General features: G+C 41.1%; 1 protein-coding gene across 1 annotated transcript in view; it reads right to left on the bottom strand.

The window, feature by feature from the left end:
- LOC134393285 (von Willebrand factor D and EGF domain-containing protein-like) overlaps window positions 1-27,952 on the bottom strand; it is a 282,594-nt gene that overhangs the window by 107,572 nt on the left and 147,070 nt on the right. The window contains exons 16-21 of the mRNA XM_063118315.1: window positions 22,686-22,790; window positions 18,010-18,124; window positions 15,813-16,063; window positions 14,130-14,349; window positions 5,323-5,460; window positions 1,416-1,568 (exon numbers count right to left, since the gene is read on the bottom strand). Of these exons, the coding sequence (XP_062974385.1) occupies window positions 1,416-1,568; window positions 5,323-5,460; window positions 14,130-14,349; window positions 15,813-16,063; window positions 18,010-18,124; window positions 22,686-22,790 (982 nt within the window). The remainder of the gene's footprint in view (window positions 1-1,415; window positions 1,569-5,322; window positions 5,461-14,129; window positions 14,350-15,812; window positions 16,064-18,009; window positions 18,125-22,685; window positions 22,791-27,952) is intronic.

Below are 27,952 nucleotides of genomic sequence, written 5' to 3'. Positions count from 1 at the left end.
GTGAGAAATTGTTGGAGAATTTCTTCTCCCTCTAGAGAAATTCAATAAAATTGCCCCCCCAGTTTGTTTGCCCACAAATAGGGTAGAGAATTTCAAGAGCTTTTGCACAGCTCTAGTTTAAACTTGTAAAGTACACATTTAAATAATATTTTGGAAGGAAAAACATTTAAATACATATTAAAATGTCTATCTAAGTACAAGAAAAAACAATTCAAGACCAGAACTTAAATTATGATCAAAACTTGACACAGAGTAGAGACTGACATATTCACTCATCCCTGCTTTAAAAGGTGACTAGACAAATTCATGGAGGAAGATAGGTCTATCTACCGCTATTAGTCTATGGAACCTCCTTGTTGAGAAACAGTACATCGCTGAATACCAGTGGCTGGGAGGCAACAACAGGAGACAGATCTTGATTGCTTGTGGGTTTCCAGAGGCAACCAGCTGTTGGAAGCAGGATGCAGGACTAAATGGATGTTTGGATTGAACCTGAGGTGAGCCTGACCAAGCAGGACTTTGTCCTCTCATAACAACCAAACTGTGGCCTTGCCTGTATGTTTCCAAGCCCAATTCAAGGTGCTGGTTTTGACCTATAAAGCCTTACACGGCTTGGGACCACAATACCTGATGGAACGCCTCTCCTGACGTGAATATACCCGGTCACTACATTCAACATCTAAGGTCCTCCTTCAGGTGCCTACTCCAAGAGAGGCTCGGAGTGTGGCAACGAGGGACAGGGCCTTTTCAGTGGTGGCCCCCAGACTATGGAACGATCTCCTTGACGAGGCTCGCCTGGCGCCAACATTGCTATTTTTCCGGCGCCAGGTTAAGACTTTCCTCTATGCCCAGGCATATGGCGACACATCTTAATCACTCACATGTTTAGTTTTTAATGGCTTTTAATGCTTTATGTGTCTATGTTCTGTGTTTTAGAATTTTAAATTTTGTATACTCGTTTTTAACTTAATTTTTTAGAATTTCTGTAAACCGCCCAGAGAGCCCTGGCTATGGGGGCGGTATATAAGTGTAATAAATAGTAGTAGTAGTAGTAGTCGTTGTCATCATCATCATCATCATCCCGGGGTTGTCCCTACCTGCTCATTTACATGAACAGGGATGACCCCGGGACAATCCCGGGATAAACTTTAGGTCTAGCTAAGGCCTGTATCTCCTTAAGGAGTCCCACCTTGCGCTCTAAGAATCATGACCACAGTCAGCTTCTCCACTATAAGTCATATTCAGTACCCCCACCTTTTCTTTAAAAGTGATTTGTACTCTTGGTCCGATCTACATGTTTATATGCACTGACTGCTTAGATGACAAATCTAATGTAACAGATGACAGCTTTGTACATCAGCTACAAAATCTGAGGAGAAAAACCTTTGACACTCATCTAATCACACTACACTTACCGTGCACCTCGCTAGCATTAACATACTTAATTGCAGACAAAGTCTTCACTTCGGGGGTTCTCACTAGCTGTTTACCTTCACTCATTTTCCATTCACCTCTGGTATTGCGATGATCAGTAATGAAAGCTTCCATCCTGTCAGCAGTGTCCTCAGCTGTAATAAAGAAGAACAGAGGTGAAAAAGGCAGAGTGTTCGTTTTTGCTGTGATTGATGATGGAAATGAAGACTAACATCAAATCAGATAACCCTCTAGGTTGTTTATCCCGGAAGACAACTGGGGAACAAAGGCAATCAAATGAGTCAGCATCTGGAGACTCATCAAAACAAGATCTCATTTAGCAGCCACATCTAACTGGAGGGCATGCAAATAGAGGTAAGCTACCCAAATGACCTTTGATATGGCGAACGGACTTTGTTGGAGAGACTACACAAATGACACATTACCTTGGCCCGTTAAAGCAAAAAGCAAAACGAAAACCTCACACTGGCCCTACTCCATCTCTAGCCAACATTTATATAAATGGATCCCCGCCAAACTACACTGCAACATCTCCAGGCAGCAGCTGGCTCAAGAGCACTACTTTGGACACTCTTGCTTAAAGTGCTCAAGGAAGTAAATCAAGTAAATTGTCCATCGGAGACTATTTAAAATATTAATTTCCTCCTATAGGTTAGAGCCTGAATATTCCACTTGGAGCCATGTTTCAAAGCAATTAGCTACTGGCTAGCTTCAGTGAGAAGGTATGTGTGAATATTTTTAATCAAATGGTGGAAACCATTACTCATGATGGCGCTCTATGCACAGGCTAGGAAGAGTCAACCATGGAATAGGATCAGCCAAAGGAGGAGAGGAATTGCTGCAAGCATTTTTATTTCATTTTATTTTACATATGAAGCTCTGTGGATCAGGAGTATAGAACCTTGGGTCAAGTATGGCCTTCATAGGGTCCCAATCTGGCCTTCTGCTCCGTTTCCACTACAAGGCAGCCCCAAGAGCTTCTCCGACATTGAGTTTCAACACCTCTGCTATATAAGCACAAGGACCTGTGGAGTGTTGTTCTGTGTGATGCAGTGAGCTCAGGCATAAGAACTGAATGTCCAGGTGAGAATGAAGCACTGATTCCAGAAGAGGAGCCACTGTGATTTCAGCTGACAAAGTGATGGCACCCAACTCCATTCTCTCTCTCTCTCTCCAATGCTATTGTGTCAAATCAAATCAAATTCCAGGCCAGATCTACACCTTGTGTCAAACCATTATGAACGTGGGGAAAAAAGGAGGAAATAACACTATGAAAGCAACGTATGGAATGCGTAATGTGCCCCAACAGTTACCAGTGCACTTCAATAAAGCAGTAGTGTAGATCTAGCTCTGAGCTGATTTGATGGCCGAAATTCTATGCTCCACTACCTAGTAGCAGAACACAAGACTTGATCTAGCCCTACCACTTTGCCAAAACAGCTGCTATTGTGCCAGTGCTTGTTAACGGGCTACTGGTGGATGCAGCTCAAGTGCGTCATATGGAAGTCTTTTTAAGTGTAGGCTGTAGAGCACAACTAGGGTTCTCTTGGGTCACATCCCTACAACCACTGGTGTGGGCTCCATCCCCCTGGGACTAGTGTAGCTGCGTGCTTTGTACCAGAGATAAAATGGTGTTTTAGTTACTGTATGCAAGCATCAGCATAACATCAGAGGTGCTAGATACTGGCTAGTGTTGGAGACAGAAATCCTTTTCACCCATCCTGTGCCTGGAGCTCCACCTCTTCTGTGCATGACAGGGTCAGTTCTTCCTAGGGGAGGTGGGTGAGTTAAACATGCCCTCTCCCAGTCCTGTTGTCCTAATAAAAATTGGAGCCCCCTGCAGCTGCTTTTAAATTTGTCTGCTCCTTAAGCCAGGAATCCAATTACAGATCTTGTGCGGCACGTCTGTTTCAGAACCATAACTCTTCTTTATCTCAGAATGTCATCCCAAGCCAACTTGGCAAGACAGCAGAAATTCTTCCATGAAAAAGGAATCTTGCAACCAATAACCACTTTCATTACTCTAGTGAAGTTGCTTATTTGGGCTGTGTACGACTATTATGTCAGAAAACGCATTTTTAAATCTTGAGTGTGTGCAAATAAGCAACTACATTTTGGCTAAGGGCAGGATTTTACTTAGCTTTAATTGAATCTTCCTTTCTCCAGTCATGCTTAATGGAATTAACCCACAGAAAAACACAAATACACTTCAAGGCAGCCACAAAATGCTCTAAAACAAGTAAAAGACTAGAACACAGTTTATATCAGGCAAAATTGTAAATTTAACCAAGGGAAGATTTAATCAACTTTACAATAGACACTACATTGATTCTAGGATTCTTCAATTGTAAGCTATTGTGCATACATATACACACAAGCTGCTGTTTTCTTTTATAATCAACACAAGAAAGAGTGAGGCTCTTGGCCATTCCCTCTTTAGTTCATTTAATTTGTTTTTTTCTTTGCATTGAAGGTTAATAGACAAGTATACATGAACTGAAAAATCAGAAAGGCAGGTGGCTAGGTCCTCAGGAGTGTTTATAAATTGTTTTATGCATAATGAAGTGAATGATTCATTAAACACCCACTGTAATACCAGCTCAGGGAACTCTGAAAATCACATTCTATTCTAGGGGTCAGGGTTAATCCATACGCAGACATACTTAGTGGTCCTCTACTGACATATTTTTGCAACTTTAATTTTATTGATTTTTAAAGGAAATAATATGTTTGTCTTCGGGGGGGACTACAATAAAAGAAATGACGGCTGGGGTAATCAAACCTAAACTAATCAAGATTTAAAGGTCTGAAGAACAAGGACACCAGAAGGAAAGCAAAATCTGGAATACGTTCATATCATTAAACAAAAACAAAAAAGCGAGATATATCTCAAAGTGTCATTATAAAGAGGTATTAATCAAAGAGTGATCATAAGAATTAGTGCATCTGAGGTAAAAGATAGTCAAATAACAATGGGTAACATCCATGTTCGGTGAGTGGATTTCTGCTCCTGCAATGGGGGTGTCACTCCCCTCTTCTACCCTCTGCAGAACCCTTCCTCCCGGATCTGTTCTGGAGGGGAGAATCTAGGGTAAATCTGTTCCACTGGTGGACAGACACTATAGGACGCAACTCCATAAATACGACAGGATTTGCCTAAAATATGAACAATGTTTCATGTTGATGAGATATATTATGAGTTGGAATCTTGTTAGCATAAGTTGAGAATTGGCAGCCTCATTTCAAAAATGGAATTTTTATTTTGTCAATTTTTCATAGTTTGAAACTGGTGAGTAAACTTCTCCATCAGCACTAAATCCCAGATCTTCAAATGAAATTGGGCATGACAGGGAGAAGTTGGTTCATACCATTGTGATTGAACTGTCATCCCAGCATTTCAGACAAAATTGATCCTCTCCTCTGGAACACCAGAAAGTATGCTGTATGGGCCACCCATAAATGTGCAGCCATCTGCTAGTAGGCACAACAGCAGTCTAGGATTCATATAAAATGGCTGACCTATCTTACTCCCACAAGTCATGAATGCAGAAACAGGCATTGTTATTTCTTTGCCTTTAGCTTAACCTGAAATCTCTTTCGTGCCTGATTAAGTTTGCACATCAGCTCTTGCACTCCATTTTGAGACAGTTACAAACTGCAAAACTTTTGTTTGTTTGTTTGTTTGGTCATTCCCCCTTCCCTTTCTGTCATTTTGCTTTATGTCACACCTTGAAATAAAGCCCCAGAGAGCTCAAAAGCTTGTTTACTACTATATGACATTTTAATTGAGCCAAATAAAGGCATTACCTTACTCTGGCTCATGAAACCCCCATTTGTGTTGATCACAGAACTATTGGGCCTTAACTATGGACGTCAAATAAAACTCACACTTGCACTTTCTTCCATCACCCATCATCCCACTAGGGCACTTGCCACATGCATAGGATCCCATGGTATTTGTGCAAGAAGCACCAGGAAAACAAAGGTTGTCTTCACATTCATTTATGTCTTCCTGACAAGTAAGCCCTGTGGCAAAAACAAACCAGAGGTTAATAAACATAAAAGGCTTTGCTTAATCCTTAGCTTAAACCTTTATATACGCTAGGCAGGCATCACATCTGTAAACACGTTGGAGAATATGTCATTCAATTGTCACTGAAACCCCCACTGTTTCATTTGATCCTGCTGTAGCTTCATATGTTTTAAAGTCAGCTTATTGGTAGCTGAAATGTGGAATCATGAGTTATGAAGAACATTAACCACTCAAAATATATGAACATCGCCTTCTCAAATTGTGCCTCGTGGATTCCCTCCCCCCCCCCCCCCCGTATAAACCTTTTACACTGGAAATGTTCCATATATTATGAAATTCAGGGGCAGTATTCAGGCCTTCAGCAGGATGATTGCCTACTGTCTCCCTAACGCCCCCTCAAAGGCCTAATTTTAGGGTGACTACTGTATATGAAAAGGTAGTCAGGGCTCCTGTATCTTTAACAGTTGTACAGAAAAAGGAATTTCAGCAGGTCTCATTTGTACGCATGCAGCACCTGGTGAAATTCTCTCTTCATCACAACAGTTAAAGCTGCAGGAGCCCTGCCCTCTTTTGTATCTGGTTACTCTAAAGAGGGAGGCCTCCTGCAGCTTATGCCTTACTTCAACACCTGGCACAGCCTGGGCATTGGAAGGTTATTGCTGGTGGAGCTGAGAGATGAGGCATGTCATTGGGGGCCTCCCCATGGTGCCACCAGAGAGGGGAGGGGGAATGTGATCCCATTTATTGGCTCTCACCCCTCCCTTCCTCCTCTTTAAAGCACAGCTCCCTCCCTCCCTGTAGGCAGTATGGGCTCACTGGTCATCCTTTTGGGGGCTGAGTAGGAAGTTCTTGCTCATAATCTTTCATTGGCTATATTTTTTTTTACCTTCTTCATAACATAAGGCAGCCGGTGAGAAATAATTAGGTTGATTTGATATTAACAATTTGGTCACATTTGCTGATAGGCAGGTATGTGCGGGCATCTTGAGCAAGTTAGGGTTGGTGGGCATTCAGTGGCACCGTTGCAGAGATGGGTAATGCCTGAGGCTCCCAGCAGCAAGTCCTGTGGCCCAGCTGGCGGAGATAAGGGTTACCTTTGAGGCCAACCTTCCTCACCCACTCGGAGCTTATGGTGTGTGTGTGAGAGAGAGATGGGGGGGGGGAGGACTCCCTAACCTAAAAGGGGAAGCCTGAGAGATGGAGAACATTGAGGTGAGACATTCAGGCTTAGAATGTCTCACCCAATGAAACAACACCATGAGGCCAGATTAGAGAAGATGCCCGCTTAGGATTTCCCTTTCTGCAGATCTATTTATAAATATGGCCACATTTAAATCCCAATTTTATCTCTGCCTTATTTCCCACACTCCACATTCACTCAATAATTGTTATGATGAAGAGGGAATTTCACCAGGTGTGACATGCATACAAATGATACCTGCTGAAATTCCCTTTTCTATACAACTGTTAAAGATCCAGGAGTCCTGTCCTCCTTTTCATATGGTCACCACCACCCCTAAATTGCTACTGCAATTTTAAGAGGTTTGATTTACAGAAACCAGCTGGTGAAGCTTTTCATGACAAAGATAAACATGTTCACATGTGCATTGTTGCAGTTCAAACTGCTGTTAAAGAGGTGGCTGCAGAGTCTGGTTCAAAAGACGGCCACCTATTTAGAAGTTTGGTACAGATTATTAATATGTTCTTTTCTTTAAACAACATGGTGTTGATTTGGTGACAAACATAATCTCAGCCATATAAAAGAATGAAGATTACATTTGCTCTTCTCCTTTAATGCAAATTAAAGCAAACTTTGCCAGGCAATCTAAAAGACTGGGGCAGGAACTCTGTGTTCTTCAAGAAGTGAATTATATGCAACTTTAAATCACTAATACCACCCCCCTCAGGTATTCTTAGTAAATCCTAATTTTTCATACATGTTCAGGACTCTGCTGCCTATGGGTTCTTTTTGCAAGATCAGTTGCTTTATTTGTGGGCACTTTTGTCATATCTTCCTTTTTTCTAATTGGGCAATTAAGTTTGCTAGAAAAGCCACAGAGACTCAGGCTGCAATCCTATACTCACTTATTGAGACTGAGAGTAAGCCACTTTGAACTCATCGGGGTTTACTTCTGAATGAGCTACACTGTCAGACAGGGAAACTACCAAGGTGAGGGCTGTTAAATGAGATGTTGTTAACCAGATGACAAAAATATGCTTTCAAGAGACATAAAGGATAGGGAACCTGTACTGTAAACAAAACCTATTTACAGGATGGGTGCATATGAATATTCGCAAACAATCCAAAGACTTGAACAGTGGTTTATTCTTGTTCTAAGAGATACATCTTGGATAGAAAATGTCTGATTTGTATCAACAAAAAGTAATGACTGTTTTTGAAAGCATATGAAGAACAGATATAGGTTAACTTTATTAAAGAGCTCCATCACACCTACTTTTTTTTCCTGATATGCACCCACAATTTTGATTTCCGTTTCATTAGCTCAGCAAGTGCTGGTTACTTTGTGTGTGTTGTTGCACTATTTCATCTCATGGCTTATTCACTCTCCCACTCCGCTGTGCCCCACTCCGCCTCTTCTCCTTCCTGTTCCCTTTTCAGATAACTGCTTCATAATAGCCTATTGGAATTAACTAAAATGCTTACAGCTCCCTCACTTTTAAAGATATAGAGGTGAAACTTGGCAGCAAAATTGCTCTAAGTAGGGCTTTAGGCATGCCAAGTTCGAAGATGGAATTTTATTTTTTATTTTTTCTCTCTCAAACCATTCCTCCTCTCCATAAAGACACACACACAGTTCTTTGATTCTCCATTAATCCAGCCCTGTGCATTTATGGAGGGAGATTTTATCCTTTACTTTGCTGATGGGCATATCCCTTTAATGAACTCTTTATTTTGGATCACTGGATCCAGAACCAAAGACACAGAACAATTCTCAGGTACAGAGGGAAAATAAAAAGAAAAGGCTCTTGTTAAAGACAATTTTGCAAGCATCTGCAACTACAGCCTCCTTTCTGCATCAGCGAAGTAAAGGATAAAACATCCTTCCATAAATGCAGAGCTGTGTGGAACTATAAAATGGTTTTATTTCTTTTCTTTTGGGGGAGGGTAGGGAGGTGCAGGAGTATGCAACAGATGCTTGCCGAATTGGCTTTAACGAGAGCTTTTACTTTTAATTTTTCCTCTGTACCTGAGAATTATTTGGTTCTGGATTCAGTGATTCCAAATAAAGAGTTCATTAAAGGGATATGCCAATGTGTAGGGGGTGGATTAACAGAGAATCAGAGGTGTGTGTGTGTGTTTATGGAGAGGAGTAATGGTTTGAGAGAGAAAAGAAATTCCTTAAAAAATCAACCAATGATGGGATTGGCTTCAAATTTGGTACACCTAAAGCCCTATGTAAGAGCTCGCATGCTGCTGAGTTTCATCTCTTTATCTTTAAAAATGAGGGAGCTGTAAGCATTTTGGAGCAGCAAAAGCCCATTCAGGCTCAGTTTGTTGGACATGGTGTGCTGGAGGAGGATAACCACCCCACCCTCCTCTTTCATCAGATAGCACATGTTCAAAGCACACACACACCCAACAAAAGAAAAAGTGTGAGGATGGCAATACAAGGGGGCAGAAGGGCACTTCAATCCCGCATGGAGGAAATAAACCCACTTTAAAATACAACAGAAAAGAGAGGGGAAGAGGCAAGATGAATGCAGGACAGTGATGACATCATGTGAGCACCGCATTGCAAAACCACAAACCAGGCATCATGAGAGTAAGAGAAAACGCTGGTGTGATGGAGCCCAAACTTTCTTTACTGGCCCTGTTCCTATGCTTTTCTGTTTTGTCTACTACATTTATGCATGTCAAGGCACAGAAACAGAGCAAATAAAAATGCCTATTTACAGTTCTGGAGGAATAGAACCATTTGGTAGGTATTTATTTATTTGTTTATTTATTACATTTCTATACTGCCCAATAGCCAAAGCTCTCTGGGCGGTTCACAAAAATTAAAATCATAGTAAGGAAGAAGAATATATTGATTTGATGTATTAGCACACAGCATCATGAAGTTGAGAGGAGAGAATATCCTATATTTAAGGCATATCTGTCCAATTTTGTGTCTTTTCTGCAATTCCTCAGTACAGCTTATTTTATTGTTAAGCTGCTTTTATAATTATCATTACATCCAGTATTAAATTCAGTCTACGTTTTTCCAGTTGAAACCTATTGATAGGTAGGATAAGGTGGTAGGATAAATAATAGTTCTTATACTGCTAGCTTGGTGTAGATCTGGCCCTGTTTCATTAGAGTTTACTGTAATAAGATGGGGCATATCCTGGATATATAACTGAATTCAGATGTTGTTTGACTACATTTCATTACTTTCAATGGAATGCACATTCAGATGGCCATCCTAACCTGCATCATCCTCAACCTTCTGATGCATGCAATGGCCACATATAATTAGTTATGACTGGTTCAAGGCTAGAGAGATCAGCCTCACTGCTTTGGCAATTGGGACTGTTCACTTCTCATCAGTGAAATTTTGTATGCTCTTTTGAGCCTTACACACACACACACACACACACACACACACACACACACACACACACAGAGAGAGAGAGAGAGAGAGAGAGAGAGAGAGAGAGAGAGAGAGAGAGAGAGAGAGAGAGAGCGAACAAAAAGGAAACAGAAAAGGGTGTGCTTTTGAGGGAGCAGGGAATTGGGAGGGGAAACATGATTCCCTTTTAAGCTCAACTTTTAAGCTTGTTATCTGTGTTCCATTGCTTCCTTTGAGCATTTACACTGAACACTTTGAATATCTGAAAATGCATTTAGAATCACGCCCCGATGGGAAGGTATGTTATGGAAGTTTAAATTACAGTGAATGAACTCTGGGCCCACGTTCTACATAGACATTCCCCTTGCTCCTGCTCATGTTTATCTTTGCTCCTCTACCTGTTCCCTAGGCGTGCATCCAAAATTACTGTTGTCCTATCAATGACAGCGGAGTGGGATTAAGAATGCACTTGTATTTCTGTATGCACAACAACACTTCCTACACTTTCAGCAACTTGCTTCTCCAGAGATAATACTTAAGGTGCTCTCTGAAGAGTAAGCATTTTGTTCCTACTATCTGTTTGCTATCATTTGTAAAGATGTGGCACTGAAACAGTCTTGTCACTTGAACAGTACAGCGTTGCCTTCTCATTAGATTATTGATGGCTTTCTGGGGATTTGAGACATAAACACAACATCAAGGATCAGCTTTTATTGCTGTAACAGAACCTGCCCTGAAGTAAAATCATCTACCTCCCAGCTGGCTTTCAGCTGTACTTGCATATAATTTCTCACCTGCCATTAAAACATTGAGAGGTATTCCTATTTCACTCAATCATTCCTTCCCCCCCCCACCCCCGCGTTTGCTTTTTTCAGGTCAGTAAAATAACTGTTAAAACAATGAATATTTTATTTAAATGAACCAGAAAGAAAAGGGGAGTAAATGAAGGTCACTTTTTCATTAACATACAGACATCCTATCACTATGATATTGTGGATCAAGAGGAGGATATTATCAATAGTTGACTAGCAGTCACTCAGAGTGGCTATTATGTTAGAAAGCAGTTGTTTCTTTCAGTTAATGGGAAAATAATAATGCGTGTGTGTTTGTATTTTAAATATTAGCAAAGAGGTCCACATAGGGCTCATCTACACCAAGCAGGATATTGCACTATGAAAGCAGTATGAAAGTGGTATATAAAAGGTAGGAGCCACACTACTGCTTTATAGCGGTATTGAAGTGCACTGACAACTGTTGGGGCCCATTGACACATACCATACCGCTTTCATAGTGTTATATCCTGCTTGGTGTAGATGTGACATGGGCTCCAACACTTGTCAGTGCACTTTAATACCACTATAATGCAGTAGTGTAGATCCTGCAGTGCACTTCAATACCGCTATAAAGCAGTAGTGTGGCTCCTGCCTTTTATATACTGCTTTCATAGTGGAATATCTTGCTGGTGTAGATGAGCCCATAGGCTACTGAGGTTTGATTTCCATCATATTTTGACTTGGGCCTCCATTTCCTGCTGGAGTCACACTAGAGTACCATAACCTATTTGCTTCAGTGATGTGTGTGTGAATTAGAAGTTACTCTGCTTGTTACTGTAGGACATGGGAAATCTCATGCTTGGAGGCTGTTTTCTGCCACACTCATCTACTATCCATTCTGCTGCTGCTTTCATGGACATTACTGCATCAGTCTGCAGCATCATGGAAGAATGGGGAACCCATAATTCTAAAGATGGATATGGAAACAGTGGCAATTGCTTTCATCCTCCCCTCCCCTCCAAAACAGGGAAAGATCAATATAATAAGACAGGAAGGAACACAGTGCATAAAAAGAATACGAACAGAAGTGCAACATGAAGTACAAAGGCTAAGAGCACACAGTTATACAGAAAAGAAAGATCCATCTATTCCCAATCCATTTGCTACCACTGAAAGAAACCAAAGAGAATATTATTTTCTTCTCTTCTCTTCTAATCTAAAGAATTTAGGAATTCCTTCACTTTTCATTTGGGTGTCAGTATTACTGTTGCAATGCATTTTTCATTACGTCATTGGACAGACACATCAGGCTTAACCCCTTGGTAGAGCAATGTAGCCTAAGATTAACAGGATCATATAGAGAGCCCTTGACGACTTAAATAATGACTTCACTGGAAATGTGACAGCTTTGCTTGCTGGAGCTCTCTACTTGGAAGTGGGAATCTGCCTGAAATCTGTCTCTTAGATAATGGATTGAATAAAATATATTAAATACATTAGTGATGAATAGCCTCTGATTTGCCCATTGAATAGCTTCTCAAATCAGCAATTAAAGCCTCTCCCACAGGAAGAGGAAGGAATGTTCTGGTAATTCACAGTGGCTTCTCAAGAGGCAAATCAGAGGCTATTCATGACTAACTGCCCAGCCAGGATCAACAGGAAGCATTAAAATGGGTTGAACCTGCAAACAGGAGGCTTTCCTTTAGCACTGAAAGTGACTTCTTACCGGTGAAACTTACCGGTGAGAAGACATTATATATGGGATTTGGCTACGAAAAGGGCATTGCTGAATAAGATAGTGTAAGGACTGTATAGAATTTCCATTTTAATTCTGCATTCAACTTCTGGCCAAAAAACGATGCCTCTGTGGTAAAGGGCTCTAGTGTGGGATTACCTTAAATCCCTCAACCCATCTTTTGCTTATTCTCACACAAGTGAGAATTACAGAAGTCAAAATTACTCATAATCCCTGATCGCCATTAATTAAGCCATAGCAGAATTGGTGGGACACACATTTCATTAATGGACAGATCCTTCTGCTTCAGAGTTCATTTTAATAAGTAGGCACGTCTGACCACAGAGGGGATTTGTGTGTCCTTGCTTGAGATGCTACATTAAGGGCAGTGGTTTAGAAGTGTGAACAGAGGTGGTCCAAGTTATTTTGCTGACTGAGGTGAAGAACAAGATGGTTCCCCCACCCATTTCATGCACAAAAGCTAACTGGATTTTCAGATGAATCTGTCCTCAGCAGGGATGATGGGACAGTATCCTCCACTGTAGTTGAAGACAGCAGGCTAACTTCAGAGGTGCAGAGTAGGCCACATGGTGCACTGTTCTGTTTTCCAACACATTTCTGCCACCTCTTGCCATCTGCGGCGACTGCTTCACTCCACCTAATGATAGGGCTGGCCCTGAGTACGAATGGTTTCTTCTGCCTGCAATCCCCACTGTAAATTGCAATCAAATCAGCCCTGGCTCCCTTCACTTTAATCTGAAGGATAATGCTGCAGAACGGAGGTTGAAAAGATTTCACAGATAGTAATGGAATGCTTATTGTCCATTAGTCCTAATGGTCTATCTATATGTAGGAATGTATGAAGAATTGTTTCAGTTTGATTGAGTATAATTTACTCAGCTCATATTTCACTGAACCAAACATAGTTCTGAATGTAATCTTCAGTCAAAGTCCAAACACTTGAGCTCATGATGTGATTCCCCCACCAAAAGTGCTCATTTGAAAAATGCATACATTTGAAAAATGCTCATAAAAAAAGTGTACTTTTGAAAAATGTGCACAAACACTTTAATCAATGGGGGAAATGTGTACATTTCAGAAATGTGCACAATTGATGTGACCATTTGGGAACATGTGCACAAAAATATGAATGTATTTTCTGCAAAAAGAAAAAAAGTGCACAATCTGATATGGACACAAGTCAGAATGAGCTTCAGTTCAGAAAACTTCAATGAGTTCAGGTATTGCTGACTTTCACATTCCTATCTATATGTTACAAATGTCAATGGGACCACTTAGCCTCTATATGTTGTGTAGAGCAGCTCACCATGAGGATAACCCACACTAGTAAGATTATCCAATTCACAATCAGATACCAACAAATGTGTGAGATTACAGAGACATTTTCCAGGTTACACAGTAAGTCCATAGGATCAGTGACTCTAAGCATTATTCCCACTGTATGAGAACTATGGCTTTCAAACAATCTCCACGTGGCAGCCATATAATATAGATTACTGCCAAAATTAACCATGAAAACAGTAAGGAGGCTCCAGAGTGAAATGAGAAGTTCAGCTTACCTTTCCAACCTGCTGGACAGTTACAAATGTAGCCATCTACTCCATCTATACAAGAGCCAATTCCACATGGGTTTGATTTGCAAGTATTATGGCTGTTCTGGCAAAGCTCCCCTTCAAAGCCACTGCGACATATACAGAGATATTCACCGATTCCCGGAGGGAAGTTAACATTGGTGATGCATGTTCCACCATTCAAGCAGCCACAAGGTTTAACTGAAACCTAGAAAAGACAAGGTCTGGGAAAACGTTGCTTCTTCTTTACACAGTGCATTGCAAAAGACTGTCCAGTTACATTTTCTACAAAGGAAGAACAAACGATCCATGCTCCAAAAGTCTTCTATTTCCAGATAATCAGTTAGATCCAGATTTAGGTGTGTGCAACTGGACTAATGGAACAGGACTTCCTTGCCCCCTTACTCCCCACAGCAGCCATTCTAGCCCTCTGAAAATGTTACACAGAGGATTGGGTTAGGGGACCCTGCTGAATGGAATAAGCTGTTGTGCGGGTGGGAGGACTCCACCATAATTGGGCAGAGCACCTTCTATGGATGGAGCACATCTCTCCATAGAAGCAATATCCTGGAACCTCGCCATAATTATTTGGGGTTGTATGTAATCATGTTCTGAACTTCCAAATAAGAAAATATAGATACAAGCCTATAAGCCCTGGAACATTACTGAGATACATTGAGTGCCAGACTACAACATGACAAATGCATGGCTGCCACTGAACATTAAAGGTGTGTATTTATCTCTCTCACCCTTTGTAATAACTAATAAAACTTATTTATCTGCTGATATCACAACATTATGCATTTCCCCACTTCCATCCCATGATCATTTGCTCCTAGCATGGGGCAGACAAACATGAAACATTATGATGTAAAGAACACTATTAATTTCTAGACATTCCAGAGGGGAAAGGCATGCTGGTCTCACATTTGCCATTTCAGTGGCATTTAGCATAAGTGTCTAGTTTGGCCCTGACCATGCACTCAATCTAACCTCTAATGTTTCTGCTAACATCCCCAGGTAAACTGGGTGTGCTACAGTGTACATTCTATAGTTGGGTGATCTGGGTTAATGCTTATTCTGCACCTATCTCTTACCAGGCTTTTTAACAATTACCTCTCACTAGCTGGACTCTTCTAGTTGTACGTTTCTTCTTCCTATGCATTTACCTTATTAGCCCATGCTATTGTAGGATTAATGGCACACCTTGCAATAAAGACAAAGCAGAAAAGAGGCACTGCCAAGAAACCAAGGCGGTGGAGTAATGACATAAGAGCACAGGAACCTCTAAAAATACCATTGCGAATGAATTATAATCTCCCCTTTATGGCTAAAACCTGGTCTTTTATGTTGTGATGTGCTTTTCTTCAAAGATCCAAATGCACACAGTGAATTTTAAAGCAGATTAATGAACCATTAACAGGCTCGGCAAAAGTGTTCTTCCAGACAGCAATCGATAGTCCCCTCTCTTGTTCATTGTGTATATGGGTTTGATGTTCTCCAAGATATTTATTAGATTAATTGATCATTACTGTCATGTTGGATAATATGCACTTACTTGAGAATAGCTGAAGTCTTAGCTTTTTAAAGACAGTAACAAATTATTAGCTACATGAAAGCAACCAACAGCACGATAAACCAGTTTTTTCTGAAGAGTCTCCTCCTTCCTACCTGAACTGAGTGCCTGCTTTGCACATTGCATTCATCAGACACAGTGAATTCGAAGCTCTCTAATTCTCCAGAGCTGACTTTCCAGATGAGGAGACCAGCAGGAGAGAGGGAGGCGTCTGGAGGACCACCTTCTAAGGTAAACAGCACAGCCGATCTCTCAGGATCCGATGCTAGCAGCTGGTAAACAAAATTCTCTCCCTCAAATGTCAGAAGCTGGCCGGATGGAGCTTGGAACACAGGTGGCAAGTTGTCTAAACAAAATATCAAAATGCAACACAGGGCAAATACAGCGACTAACTGCTAGAATACTGTAATTTCCCTAATTTATGGAATAATCAGAATGTAAACATGTATTGAAACCTACATGGAATGGAATGGGAATTTAAGTTTGTAACCTAGGTGAACATACTATATACTCTAGAGATTACAGGAATTAAAACATCAGATAGAATCAGCATGTTTTCTCTCAGTGGGCTGTTCTTCACATTGGCCTTAGCCTTTGTCTTCTTTTAATCAACAGTTGATAATAAAAATCTCATGAGTTGAAATTATCCCCTCAAGTTATCATCTAATCTGGAGCAGGGACTGAACATACATTAACCTACTTCCCCTCTCTCTCATATTTCTCATTTTCATATTTCAGTAGCAAGTGATTAGCATCTGACTTTGATTGAGATAGCTGTGGTTAGTGATGTGAAAATATGGAAAAATAACTAGAAAACTTGAAGGGTCAGCAATGGTATTCCCCCCCCCCCCCATTTTTTCCAGGAATTTTTGGCAAATTTGAAAAACAAACATTTTTTTCTGGTTTTTTTTTTCTGATTTCCTCCAAATGTTTCACATCACTAACTGTGGTGAATGTTAAACTGCAGTCTGCAAACATGAGAAAAGTTACTCCAAGGCATTTTATATCAGAAACTGTCACCATCAACATGAGTGAAACCTTTAAAAAAGTCTTTAGTTTGATTATATTTAAATTATATACTGTTCCTTTCTATGCGGCAGGGTCTTGCTATTTACTGTTTTACTCTGTACAGCACCATGTACACTGATGGTGCTATATAAATAAATAATAATAATAATAATAATAACACCCTTCATGGTGCATAGTAAAAACAACAACACGTCAATGCAATAAAATTACTCAGTAAAGGAAGGAAAGCAGCAAAGTAATGTAATCATGCTTTTAACATGGATTTAGTACCAAAGTCTTGCTAAAATGAAAATGGCTTAACATGCCTCTTAAATGTAGGAATGGATGACTAATAGCGTTCAGTACAATCCTTGAACGGATACCTGTAATCCATGTGATGGACTAGATAAGAGTGAATAAACCTAAGTTCAGTCCAGATATGACAGAGTTGATGATAGAGGATACATTGGACAAGCCAGCTTAACATATGTCTGTTTTCACTCTTGTGAAGACCAGGTTTGCAGTTTGGGGTACTGTTGGACAAGACTAGCAACAAAGATAGGCATGGTTGGGCATTGGCTGATGGCTCACACCCCAGCAGGGGCCCACTGATAAGAGTCCCCTGAAGTTGCTCCTTCTCTTCACCATTGCATCCTGATTGTCCAGCTGCCTCTCACTCTGACCCAGGCAATAGTGATGGTGAGGAGGCGATGTCACCATCTGCCTGACTTCATACATGCTGAACCAGCAAGTGGTAGCAATGATGAGAAAGAGGATGAAAAGCAATGGCAGCTGGTGACAATGGCAGCGAGACAGAAGACTCACTGAGAAATGGAGTCCATTGAGGGTGTCTTGCCCAAGGGCCCTCAAACTCTTGGGGCAGGCCCTACTGTTGGACCCAGTGTCCCTTCTAGATTCTCAGGTGGCAACTGTGGCCTGGTGTGCTTTTTATCAGCTTTAGCTGCTACTGGAAGCTAGGATACTTGGCCAGTGTCATTCATGCGTTGTTGGTTTCCAGATTACAGACTTGTAATAGTCCTGGAAGAGAATGTGGAAATATCTGAGCCCACAGTGGAACCTGTATCTAACCAGTAGGATCCAAAATCCACTATTTACTTCTCCAAAGAAAGTACCTTGCAGCCTATAGAAATGTGAGAAATGTTCACCATGTACATCTCCAGACCACAAATATGATGTGTGTGTTGTGTGTGTGTGTGTGTTGTGTGTGTGTTTTTGCTCCAAAAGTGGAATACAACCTAATTCTGTGATGCCTATTGAGCTTACTTTCATTGGCAGACCAGGTGAATTTAGAAATCGCAGGCTCACAGAGAAGACAAGAGCTGGTAAGGCTCAAATCGCCTTTGGCATAGCATTGTCCATCTATATTGCAAGCATTTTCCTGCACGGAAAAAAGAGAAGACAAATTAGCAGTTAGTAATTGCTTGAGATAGTATGAAATATTTTGCTCTAAGAATAATGAAATGACAGCAGCTTAAATGCTAGCACTCTCTTCCCCAGGGTGAAGAATAAAACTATATCTTAAAAATCGCTGAAATGACACTGGCGTTGCGAGCTTCATTGTCATATTCTTGTAGCTGTGAATGTTATCTTGGGCTGCTGCATAATGCCACTGCAATAAAAATTATATGAGACTCCCTAACATGCTGAACGTGATCATTGTTACCAGAAATCTGTTCCCAGGGTGATTCAATATCTGGTCCATCTGAAATTTGGCTCCAATACTGGACTAATACGTAAAAAAAAACAAAAAACAAAAAAAAAACCACAACATATGACAATCAGGGCTCCCCCCCTCCATATACCACAGATAAGGAGACAAATCCTTAGTCATATAATGGGGAAGAATGCTGTGCTTCTATTTTTTTTTCCATTTGTGTGTGTTCTGGCCCTAAGAGGAGCTTCCTTCCTTTCTTAACTGGAGCACCAGAGTCAGGCTGCCTCTTCACAAACAAGGTGACTGCATTTCTGATTGGTGTGCTGTAAAGGCCACATGAAAAGTCAAAGCAGCATCTTTCCCACATTCCCTCCCCTACGTGTACTTATGGGGTGGGAAGACATAGATCTGGATCTACTGGGGGATCTACAGTAGAACCACAAGGATTTCCATCTGCCAGGACAAGACGTTGTGCTGTGATGGGTGGGAGGACCCCACCTTTGCCTCCTCCTCACTTTTATATATTACACACACACACTTGTTGTACTGTTGGAGTAGCAGCAGCAGTTCGGGCAATAACACTTATCAAAATCTCACTTCTTGCTCAGGGTGAGGCATTGGGCTGCTGACTGCATGCTACAAAGATACCCACCAGCCATTTTCTTGCTGCATGGTTTTTGGAGAATCTGGCATGCTAAACGCATTACTCTGAGTAGTCCTCAAAGTGAGGCACTGAGCCTCCTGGCTGCTTTGGACATCCCTGCTTGCCAGTTTCCTTCAGCGGCCATCATAGGAAAGTAGCCAGCAGGACTGTCCAGAATGGCCCCCCAATGCCTCACTCTCAGGAGCCTGAGCATTGGGCCAAGGCGATAGGCACTCAGGGGCAGGCAGGCAGCAACAACCATCACCACCTCAGCTGCTCCAGCACACCAAAAAAGAACACAGCTGGTTGCAGTGGCAGCATTTATTTATTTATTTATTTATTACATTTCTATACCGCCCAATAGCCGGAGCTCTCTGGGCGGTTCACAAAAATTAAAACCATTCAAAGTATAAAACAACAGTATAAAACCATACTATAAAATACAATATAAAAGCTCAACCAGATAAAAACAGCAGCAATGCAAATTTACAAATTTAAAACACCAAGTTAAAATGTATTTATAGACTGTTAAAATACTGGGAGAATAAAAAGGTCTTCACCTGGCGTCTAAAAACATATAATGTAGGTGCCAAGCGAACCTCCTTAGGGAGCTCATTCCACAGCCGGGGTGCCACAGTGGAGAAGGCCCTCCTCCTGGTAGCCACCTGCCTCACTTCCTTTGGCAGGGGCTCACCGAGAAGGGCCCCTGAGGATGACCTTAGGGTCCGGGCAGGTACATATGGGAGGAGGCGTTCCTTCAGATAACCTGGCCCCAAGCCATTTAGGGCTTTAAATGTTAATACCAGCACTTTGAATTGGGCCTGGACCTGGACTGGCAGCCAATGAAGCTGGAAAAGGACTGGCGTGATGTGGTCTCATCGGCCAGTCCCTGTTAGGACTGTGGATGCAGGACTGTGGATGCAGGGGAATGCCCTTCCCTGTCTCCTACCTGAGGTGAGGTTCTTAGCCTACCTGGTGGGCAGACTGGGCCTGCCGACTCTCAATTGTTTAACAGAAGCAACAAGGCTTTTTCTGCCCATGCACTCTTTCTGAATTAGGTAGCTGAATCAAAGAAAGCTTGAAAGGGAAACCAGGAGTAGATCTCTGTGTGAAAACAAATTCTTGGACTGAGCATGTACTTAGAGGCCTGCTGTCCCTTTATTCTGAGTGTATGTCTGTCCTCCACTGTTTTCACACCTGGCTTGGGTGATGGAACTCAGATTTTAATAAACAAAGTAGATCCTGAGAGACTCAAATTTGGCCAGCCCTGCACTGCAATGCACAACATGCAATGATTAAATCCTTATGATGGGGTGAGCAGCCAGCAGCCCTCAGCCTAATTTCATGCAGTCCTTTGCGAACAATTAGGTTAGACCTCTAGCAAGACTGCTCTATCCATTCGCCAGTAACATTCTTGGTATGGAAGAAGAAAGAGAAGGAAGGAGGGAAACGGGGGATGCAAGGAAGTGTGAAAGGAAGAAAGAAAAAAAGCAGCAGAAAGGGAGGATAAAAGGGTGGCTCCACCCTTGTTTGACCCTGGCCCTGGCATGCGATTCTGAGAGATAAACCCCAAAGGAATGCAGCCCTTAGCAGTTAAAAAAATCCTGTTCTTGCCTTTACAGAACTAAGCATGCATCTAAGCAGTGACCAGACATTCTTGCCTGGCAAACCCTCAGTTTCCTCATTGTTGTTGTTGTTGTTGTTGTTGTTGTTCTTGTTTTGCAGATTGGTATTTATTGTACTTATTTCAAATATAGTTATTTTTCTTTAAGAGTAAAAACCCTCTGAAGAAGGCTTACAATACTGATAAAATAAGCCGAATTCCATTACAAAGCTTCAGCTGCAATGTACAGAGCTAAAGTGGTGTGTTGCAGTTCTGCTCCACTTACTTGCTTTCACTGGAGGAAAGCTTCATTTGAGCTAAGGTGGAGGAGGCAAGTCTGAGAATCTTCAGGATTTAGGGCCAGACCAAGAGGACGTATTGTCCAGTCATTCACCTATAATGACAGTCTGGACCCTACTCTCCATTCCATGCTTATAAGAATAAAATTAGAAGTACCACACCAGTGTGAGTTCTTGAAACATTTGGGCTCATGAGATAGGCCTACCTAATCCGTTGCTACTCAACTGCACATACGTAGCCCAATGGATTCACCACACAATCCTAGTACACCCCGCTGTGTTCAATGGTTTTTACTCCTAAGTAAGTGTGCTTAGAACCACAGCCTAAGGGAGTTAATACAAATGAAGTAAACATGCAAAGGATTGTGCAGCATGTATTCTATGACGGTGACTGATCTGGCCAGTGGGATCTACCATCCCTCCCCCACAATGCATTTGGAAGAGCACAACATCTTGTCATAACATTATTTCAACTGAGCTATTGGGGTAGTGGTGGTAGAACACGTGGCAAGCTGGCTGGCCGCTGACTGCAGCTGCTTTGTGCCACTTCAGGCATCATGGGGAAAAGGCCAGATCTGCACCAAGCAGAACATGACACTTTGAAAATGTTTTGAGAACTGTATATGGAGTGCGTCCCAGGCCCCAACAGTTGTTACTACTGTTATAAACTGTTTTAAAGCAGCAGTGTAGAGCCTGCCTATATTAAAAGCAGTGGAGGCTGGTGGTTCTGGTTCTCGTGGTGCTGTGCATCTATTCTGGCTTTTCTCAGAAACAGCCAGAAGGAGCTATCCAAGGTGCTGAACTTACTTTGGGGATAGGGTAGCTCCTTTAGAGCTCTGGATGGTTCCGACTGAAACCCAGAATGAATTTACAGCCCCACCAAAATGGGAGCCACCAGCCTCCACTGGTTTAAAGAATGGTTCAGAGGCTTCAGTTAATGCAGAATGCAAGGGCCACAGCCTTGACTGGCATGGCTCACATGGACCATATGTCTCCAGACTTTTTTAAAAAACAAACAAATATACAAAGAAACATCACTTCACTTCACTTGCTGCCTATTCACTTCCAGGCTCAATTTAAAGTCCTGGCTGGTGGCAGCACCTACCAGCTATGTCTCAAAATAGACTATAGTAGGCCTTGCCTCGATGATAAAAAGTCACTACAGTGCAGTTCTGAGTGTAACTAGCCAAAATTGTCATTCAGAGTTGTTTCTCAATGGTGGCAAGCACATCTACACTTGGAGTTAATGGGTTCAGAGAGTTAATAGGCTTGGTAGTTGCAACACTCCCAGTAAATCTGAGAGGACTAGTAAGGATTTGACACCACACATTAGAAAGAAAAGTTGCTTGCAAACACCAAGAGAATTGTCTTCCGGGCAAGAGCGCCATACAATCAGGAATCTTCTTCTTATCCGAGATAATCACAGAACCTCTGTTATTTCCCTAGTTTCATTTACTTTCATGAACATTTCCAGCACAGAGGTGCTAAATGCTGTGTGCATATAAAATATTATATTCAGAAGAAACATTTTTATGTACCATGTGTGGTTTCCTGGCTATTTATATCAAAAAGGGCAGAATTTACAAGTGAATGGAAAGAAATATATTTAGCTTTCCAGCTGATCAATAAACACATTTGCTTCTCCGAGGCTTGTCAAGGTACACAGCCAACCCAAGGAAGCTCGAGGGTTAAGAAAAAGATGGATGTTCTGTATTAAACCTCTAAGTGCTTTGAAATTACCTTTAATTTACAAAGCCCATTTTGATAGAATTCGCAATCCTGGCAGACTCCATCATACAAGGTCAAAACTTTCGAATTACTGTACTGGAATCCATTATTAGAAATCTAAAATATACAAAAATATATCATTTTATGTAATCATGTTCCATATAGATTCTGTCTGCACATTCTAAAGCACATGCCCAATACACCCCTGAACTAAATGTCTGCCAAGAAGATAAATTAAACCACTTGCACGTTATTTTCCTGCAAGCTAACAAATCACTTGATGCTGCAAACTGAAAAGCCATTCATTTATTACCAAAATATCTTTTTGCTCAGATAAAATCTGGGGTTTCTGATAACTGCGTACTTTGTTAAACCTCTCCCCGTAAATTTCTTACTCAAGTAGACACAATTTTGAACAATAAATTCTGATTCAGACATTTTGACTGCAGTCCATAAAACATTTACTCTAGAGGAATTTCATGGATGTCAACAAACTTTTATTAAGATGGCTTCAAAGTAAGACAATTCTAGATGGCAGTCTTTGCCCTCTACTCCACCCAAGATGGATTTCCATTCCTAAGGCATAAATTCATTCATAAGATGTAATGCCTGAAGTATGCATTCCCAGGAGAATGAGCAGAAAACAGGGGCTGGCATTTGTGCCATATGTATTTACAATAGGTATAGGCACCATGTATTTAACTGGATGCACAGTAATAGGCAAGAAAAGAGAAATTCATGCTGTATTTGGCACAGAAGCCAAGCCATCATAACACAATGAATTTGTTGCATATTTTTTATGCACATGGTAAGCATAATGTTGGTAACATCTGCATATTGTTTCCCGACATTCAACTAGACTAAGTAGTAGGGGTCTGAACCCCAGATCTGAGTCGTAGTGGGCCGATTCAGTCCACCTTGACCCAAATCCAGTTTGGGACTGGATTGAGCTGTCTTGGCTCAATACAGCCAAAGCACTTCATGCCAACTTAGCCAATGGCCAGCCGCTGCCCCCTCAGCTGCTCACCCACCTGCAGGCCTTACCTAAACCCTGCACTCATGTTGGCAAGCCACCCATCCTCCAGGAGAGCCACTGTGGCCTACCATAGATCTACTGTTCTAAACCAAGGCCACCGGAAATGGTTTTTTCTGGCCATTGTAGTTTACAACAATAGATCTACAGCAGGTCACAGTGGCTCTTCTGGAGATTGGGTGGCACACTGATGCGATTGCAGGTTTCAGATAAGTCCTGCGGGCAGTGGGTAATAGCTCACCAAGCTTGGAGGAGTGAGTGGAAGGGGAGGGGTAAACAGGGGAGGGGAGGGGTGATCGTGAGGGGAGTCCTATGGACTCCTGGTCAGCCTTGTGTCTGGTGTGTGCCCTGGAAACTGCTACAGCCAACCTGCTTTGTATTTGGAACTGAATCCAAAGTGGGCCAGGGTGTTTCTGATTTGGAACCTTCAAATCAGCTTCCAAGATGAATAGTGGGTAGCGGGGGAGGGCTGTGCACAGCCCTACTAGATAGTGAGTGTTGGAATGTATTTCTCCTCCTGTTTTTAGTTAGACTATTAATCCTTCATAAATATTATCAAGAGGCTGGATCTAGGATTTGCTGTCCACAAGAGTAAGAGACTTTCAGTTAGAGAAGGGGCACTGCTCACAGAAGGTCCCACCACTCAATTTTTGGGGTACAGCTAGCATTTAAAGGTGAAATACAGAATTTGTCTTGAAAAGTAGGCATGTCTATGTTTCAGTTTGTCATGTGCCTTTCATTCCATCATACTCTAATTGATGGAATCGAATTTTTTGTCCAATTTCCAAAATTTGCACAAACCTGCAAATTCACCCACCAAAATGTGTGGTTCCCTCTAAAATGTGCATTTTCTTGCTTTAGCCGATGGGGAAAATGTGCATTTTCTCCTGGGTTTTGTTTTTTTATTGTAGTTTTTTCTCTACGAATGAATAAAAATCAGTACAGGAATTAACCTCTATGTGAAATACAGAATGCGTTCCTGAACAATCACAGACTTTAATGTCTCATTATTATTATTTTTAAAAAAGCATTGCATAGTTAAATTTATTTATTTATTTATTTATTACATTTTTATACCGCCCAATAGCCAAAGCTCTCTGAGCAGTTCACAATTTTTTTTAATGGAATTCACTTCCACGAAATGTAATCATGGCCACCGATTTGGATTGCTTTAAAAGGGGATTGGACAAATTCATGGAGGAGAAGGTTATCAATAGCTGTTAGTCCTGATGGCTATAAGCTACTTCCAGTATCAGAGGCAGTTTGTCTATGTACATCAGTTGCTGGGAAACATGGGGCAGGAGAGTGCTCTTACACTCATGTTTTGCTCTGGGTTTCCCACAGGCATCTGATTGGCAACTGTGTGAACATAATGCTGGAATAGATTGACCTTGGTCTGATCCAGCATGACTCTTCTTGTGTTCTTATGAGAGGTTACAACAAACAACCCATTGTTCAAGAAACAATCTACACTCAATCACTGAAAGGTTGAGTATGGGTTGTTGTTGATTGGTGGTTTGTTTGTTACCATGCTGTCTGAACCCAGGACATTTTCTGCAGTATGACTTGTTAACCACCTTGAATAACCCAACAAAAAAAACCCATGGGTTCTCAAGGTGGATTGTTCCAGAAAAATAAGCCATACTGCAGAAAATGTCCTGCATTCAGACAATATGTTAACCCACAGTTCAACAAACAACCCACACTCAACCTCTGAGTGTGGGTTAACATGTTGTGCTATCCCTTTCAAAGTTTTTGTGTTTTACATCTTCCTTGTCCCACTTGAAAATGATTGTAAGGATTGAACTAGTGTTTGTGTTATCCTTGAAATGCAAAAAGATGTCCTGAGTATGCACACCAACTTTCATTCTGACGTCTCAATGTCATTTTGCATTTTTGTCTCCTATTTGAAAATGGTTGCATCACTCAGTCTGGTAATCAAACATGAAACATGCATACCAATTTTCATTCTGATGTCTCAGTGATCTATGGAGTTACTGCATTGGAAACATACAAACAAACAACTGGTGATGAAAACAGTTGAGCCAGTCTTCATCACCAGCATTCTCAGACTACATGCCATTATCCCAGAGAATAATACCTTTAATTCTTTTAAGCTGACATTATATTATTAGGTGTTCTTACTCAGGTGTGAACAGGTGGCATCGGGGTGGGAGAGATGGGCCATGTCCAGCACTGGAAATTCAAAACTGAGAAAGAACTTTAGCAGCTATTCAGAGACAATGAAATTGAATCAGCATAACTCAGTACAATTTTAAGAATGAATCCAATTCTTCTAGCATCTGAAAAGATGGGCTGTCTACCTGCATTCTTCATAGAAAAGAGCATTTTTTTTAAAAAAAAAAGAAAGAAATATTTTGAATAGAAAAATTATTTCAAGGGCTTCTAACAAGGGCTTCATTTGTAAAATGTGAGGTCTGTAGCTCAAATCTAAAATTGAAAGCCAAGCCTCTACGTGGATGTAGTTATATGGATCAATGTATTCAGCCATTGATCAGACTCCGTAAAAGCTAGCAGATACAGAAATAAAGGTTCCAGGTAAGTGGGAGGTGATGCAACAGTTACAAATCTCTAATGTTTAGAAGAGATTCTAGGTCGAAGTGATTAGAGCTACGGAGTTTAAAGAAGGATTAGGTTAACACTCAGCCATTTTGCAGGCACAAGCAAACTGATATAATCTCATCACTCTTAATGCAATTTTAACCCTAATTTCTTTATTTCTCTCACCAAAGCCCCCAAGATGTTTATTTTCTCAGCACAGCACTAATGATCAAACCAATGAACATTAATAATGGTTAGAATTTCAGCAGACTCTTTGTAATAAGATATTCAAAAGCTGTGCTTTTCTTAAAAGAATAAATAAATCGGTTGTGCGTTGTAGGTAGTAGGGGACTCAGAGTTTTCTATCCAGCACATAAAGTATTGAGTATTGGGCAGCACCATCAATTGGGATGTATGAGAAATTAGTTTCGGTTCGGTTTTGATCAGGATTTATCAATTTTGCCCATTTTGGATTTAACACGGACTTAGATGCAATTTGGGGTTAAGTTTGCAGTGTCATTTGCAACCCCCCCCCACAAAAGACGCATTTGGCAGCATGTGTATATTTTTAAAAAGTGCATGAAAAAATACACACTTTTGGAAAATGTGCACAAAAACCCTTAAAACAACTGGAGAAGAATACATGCATTTCAAAGATGCCCACAATTTATGCATACATTTGGAATAATGTGCATGAAAATATGCACAGATTTTTTTTTTGGTGCGGGAGGGGGGGAACAAAGCTAAAAATCAGATATGCATTCAAGTCAGAATGAGCTTAGAGGTGGAAATATCTTGGGCCAACATCACCACACTGTTTTAGAGCCAGGTGAAAGTATAGCAAGTGTGGGAATGCCTGTGCTAAGACATAAGGTTTAAGAAAGTAAGATGCAAGGATACTTCAGACTAGGACACATTGAGAATGGATACTCTGATAAGCAGTTTCCTATTAAGCTTTACCTGTTAGGATTGTCACCTTTCCCTGACAGGAAAATGAGACATACATTTGCAATATATTTATTTAAATCAAGCATGAGGAACCTCTGGCCCATAACAGTTCCCCTTCTTTCCCTTCTCCCAACTTCTTTCCCAGTCCCCCCTGCCATTTCTACTGAAAAGACCCTACCTCAGTGCATGCAGCTGATTGAGATAACACCATTTTCCTGCCCAGTGGTGAGAAAGTGAGTCTCTACCAAGCACTGAGCAGGGAAAATTCCCCTCCCCCTCCCACAGCTGATCTGCATGAATCAGCTGAGGGCATTGAGCTGGGAAGGGTATGTATAAATGAGCTCTCTCGCTGTGTGTGTGTGTGTGTGTGTGTGTGTGTATATATATATATATATATATATATATATATATATATATATATATATATATATTATGTGTACGTAGATCTTGTGGGAGTTTGAGAGAGAGTGGAGTGGCCATGCACTTCTGACTTGTGTCCCCCAGGATATTTCCCAATATGGCCCTTAGGTCGGAAATGATTCTCCACCCCAATTTAAATATACTGAAAGCTACAGTCCTAAGCACATAGTTAGGGGTTAATCCCTTTTGACCTCAGTGAGACTTCCTTTTGAATAAACATATTTAAGATTTCACTGTAGATCTAAACAATTAAGATGAGATTTTTTAAAAGACACAGCTATGTTGAAACAAGTTAATTGGCAAGCATAGACAGCAC

Source organism: Elgaria multicarinata, chromosome 2 (genome assembly GCF_023053635.1).
Source record: "Elgaria multicarinata webbii isolate HBS135686 ecotype San Diego chromosome 2, rElgMul1.1.pri, whole genome shotgun sequence".
NCBI classification, from domain to species: Eukaryota; Metazoa; Chordata; class Lepidosauria; order Squamata; family Anguidae; genus Elgaria; species Elgaria multicarinata.
This window is presented reverse-complemented; position numbering and strand designations above follow the sequence as displayed.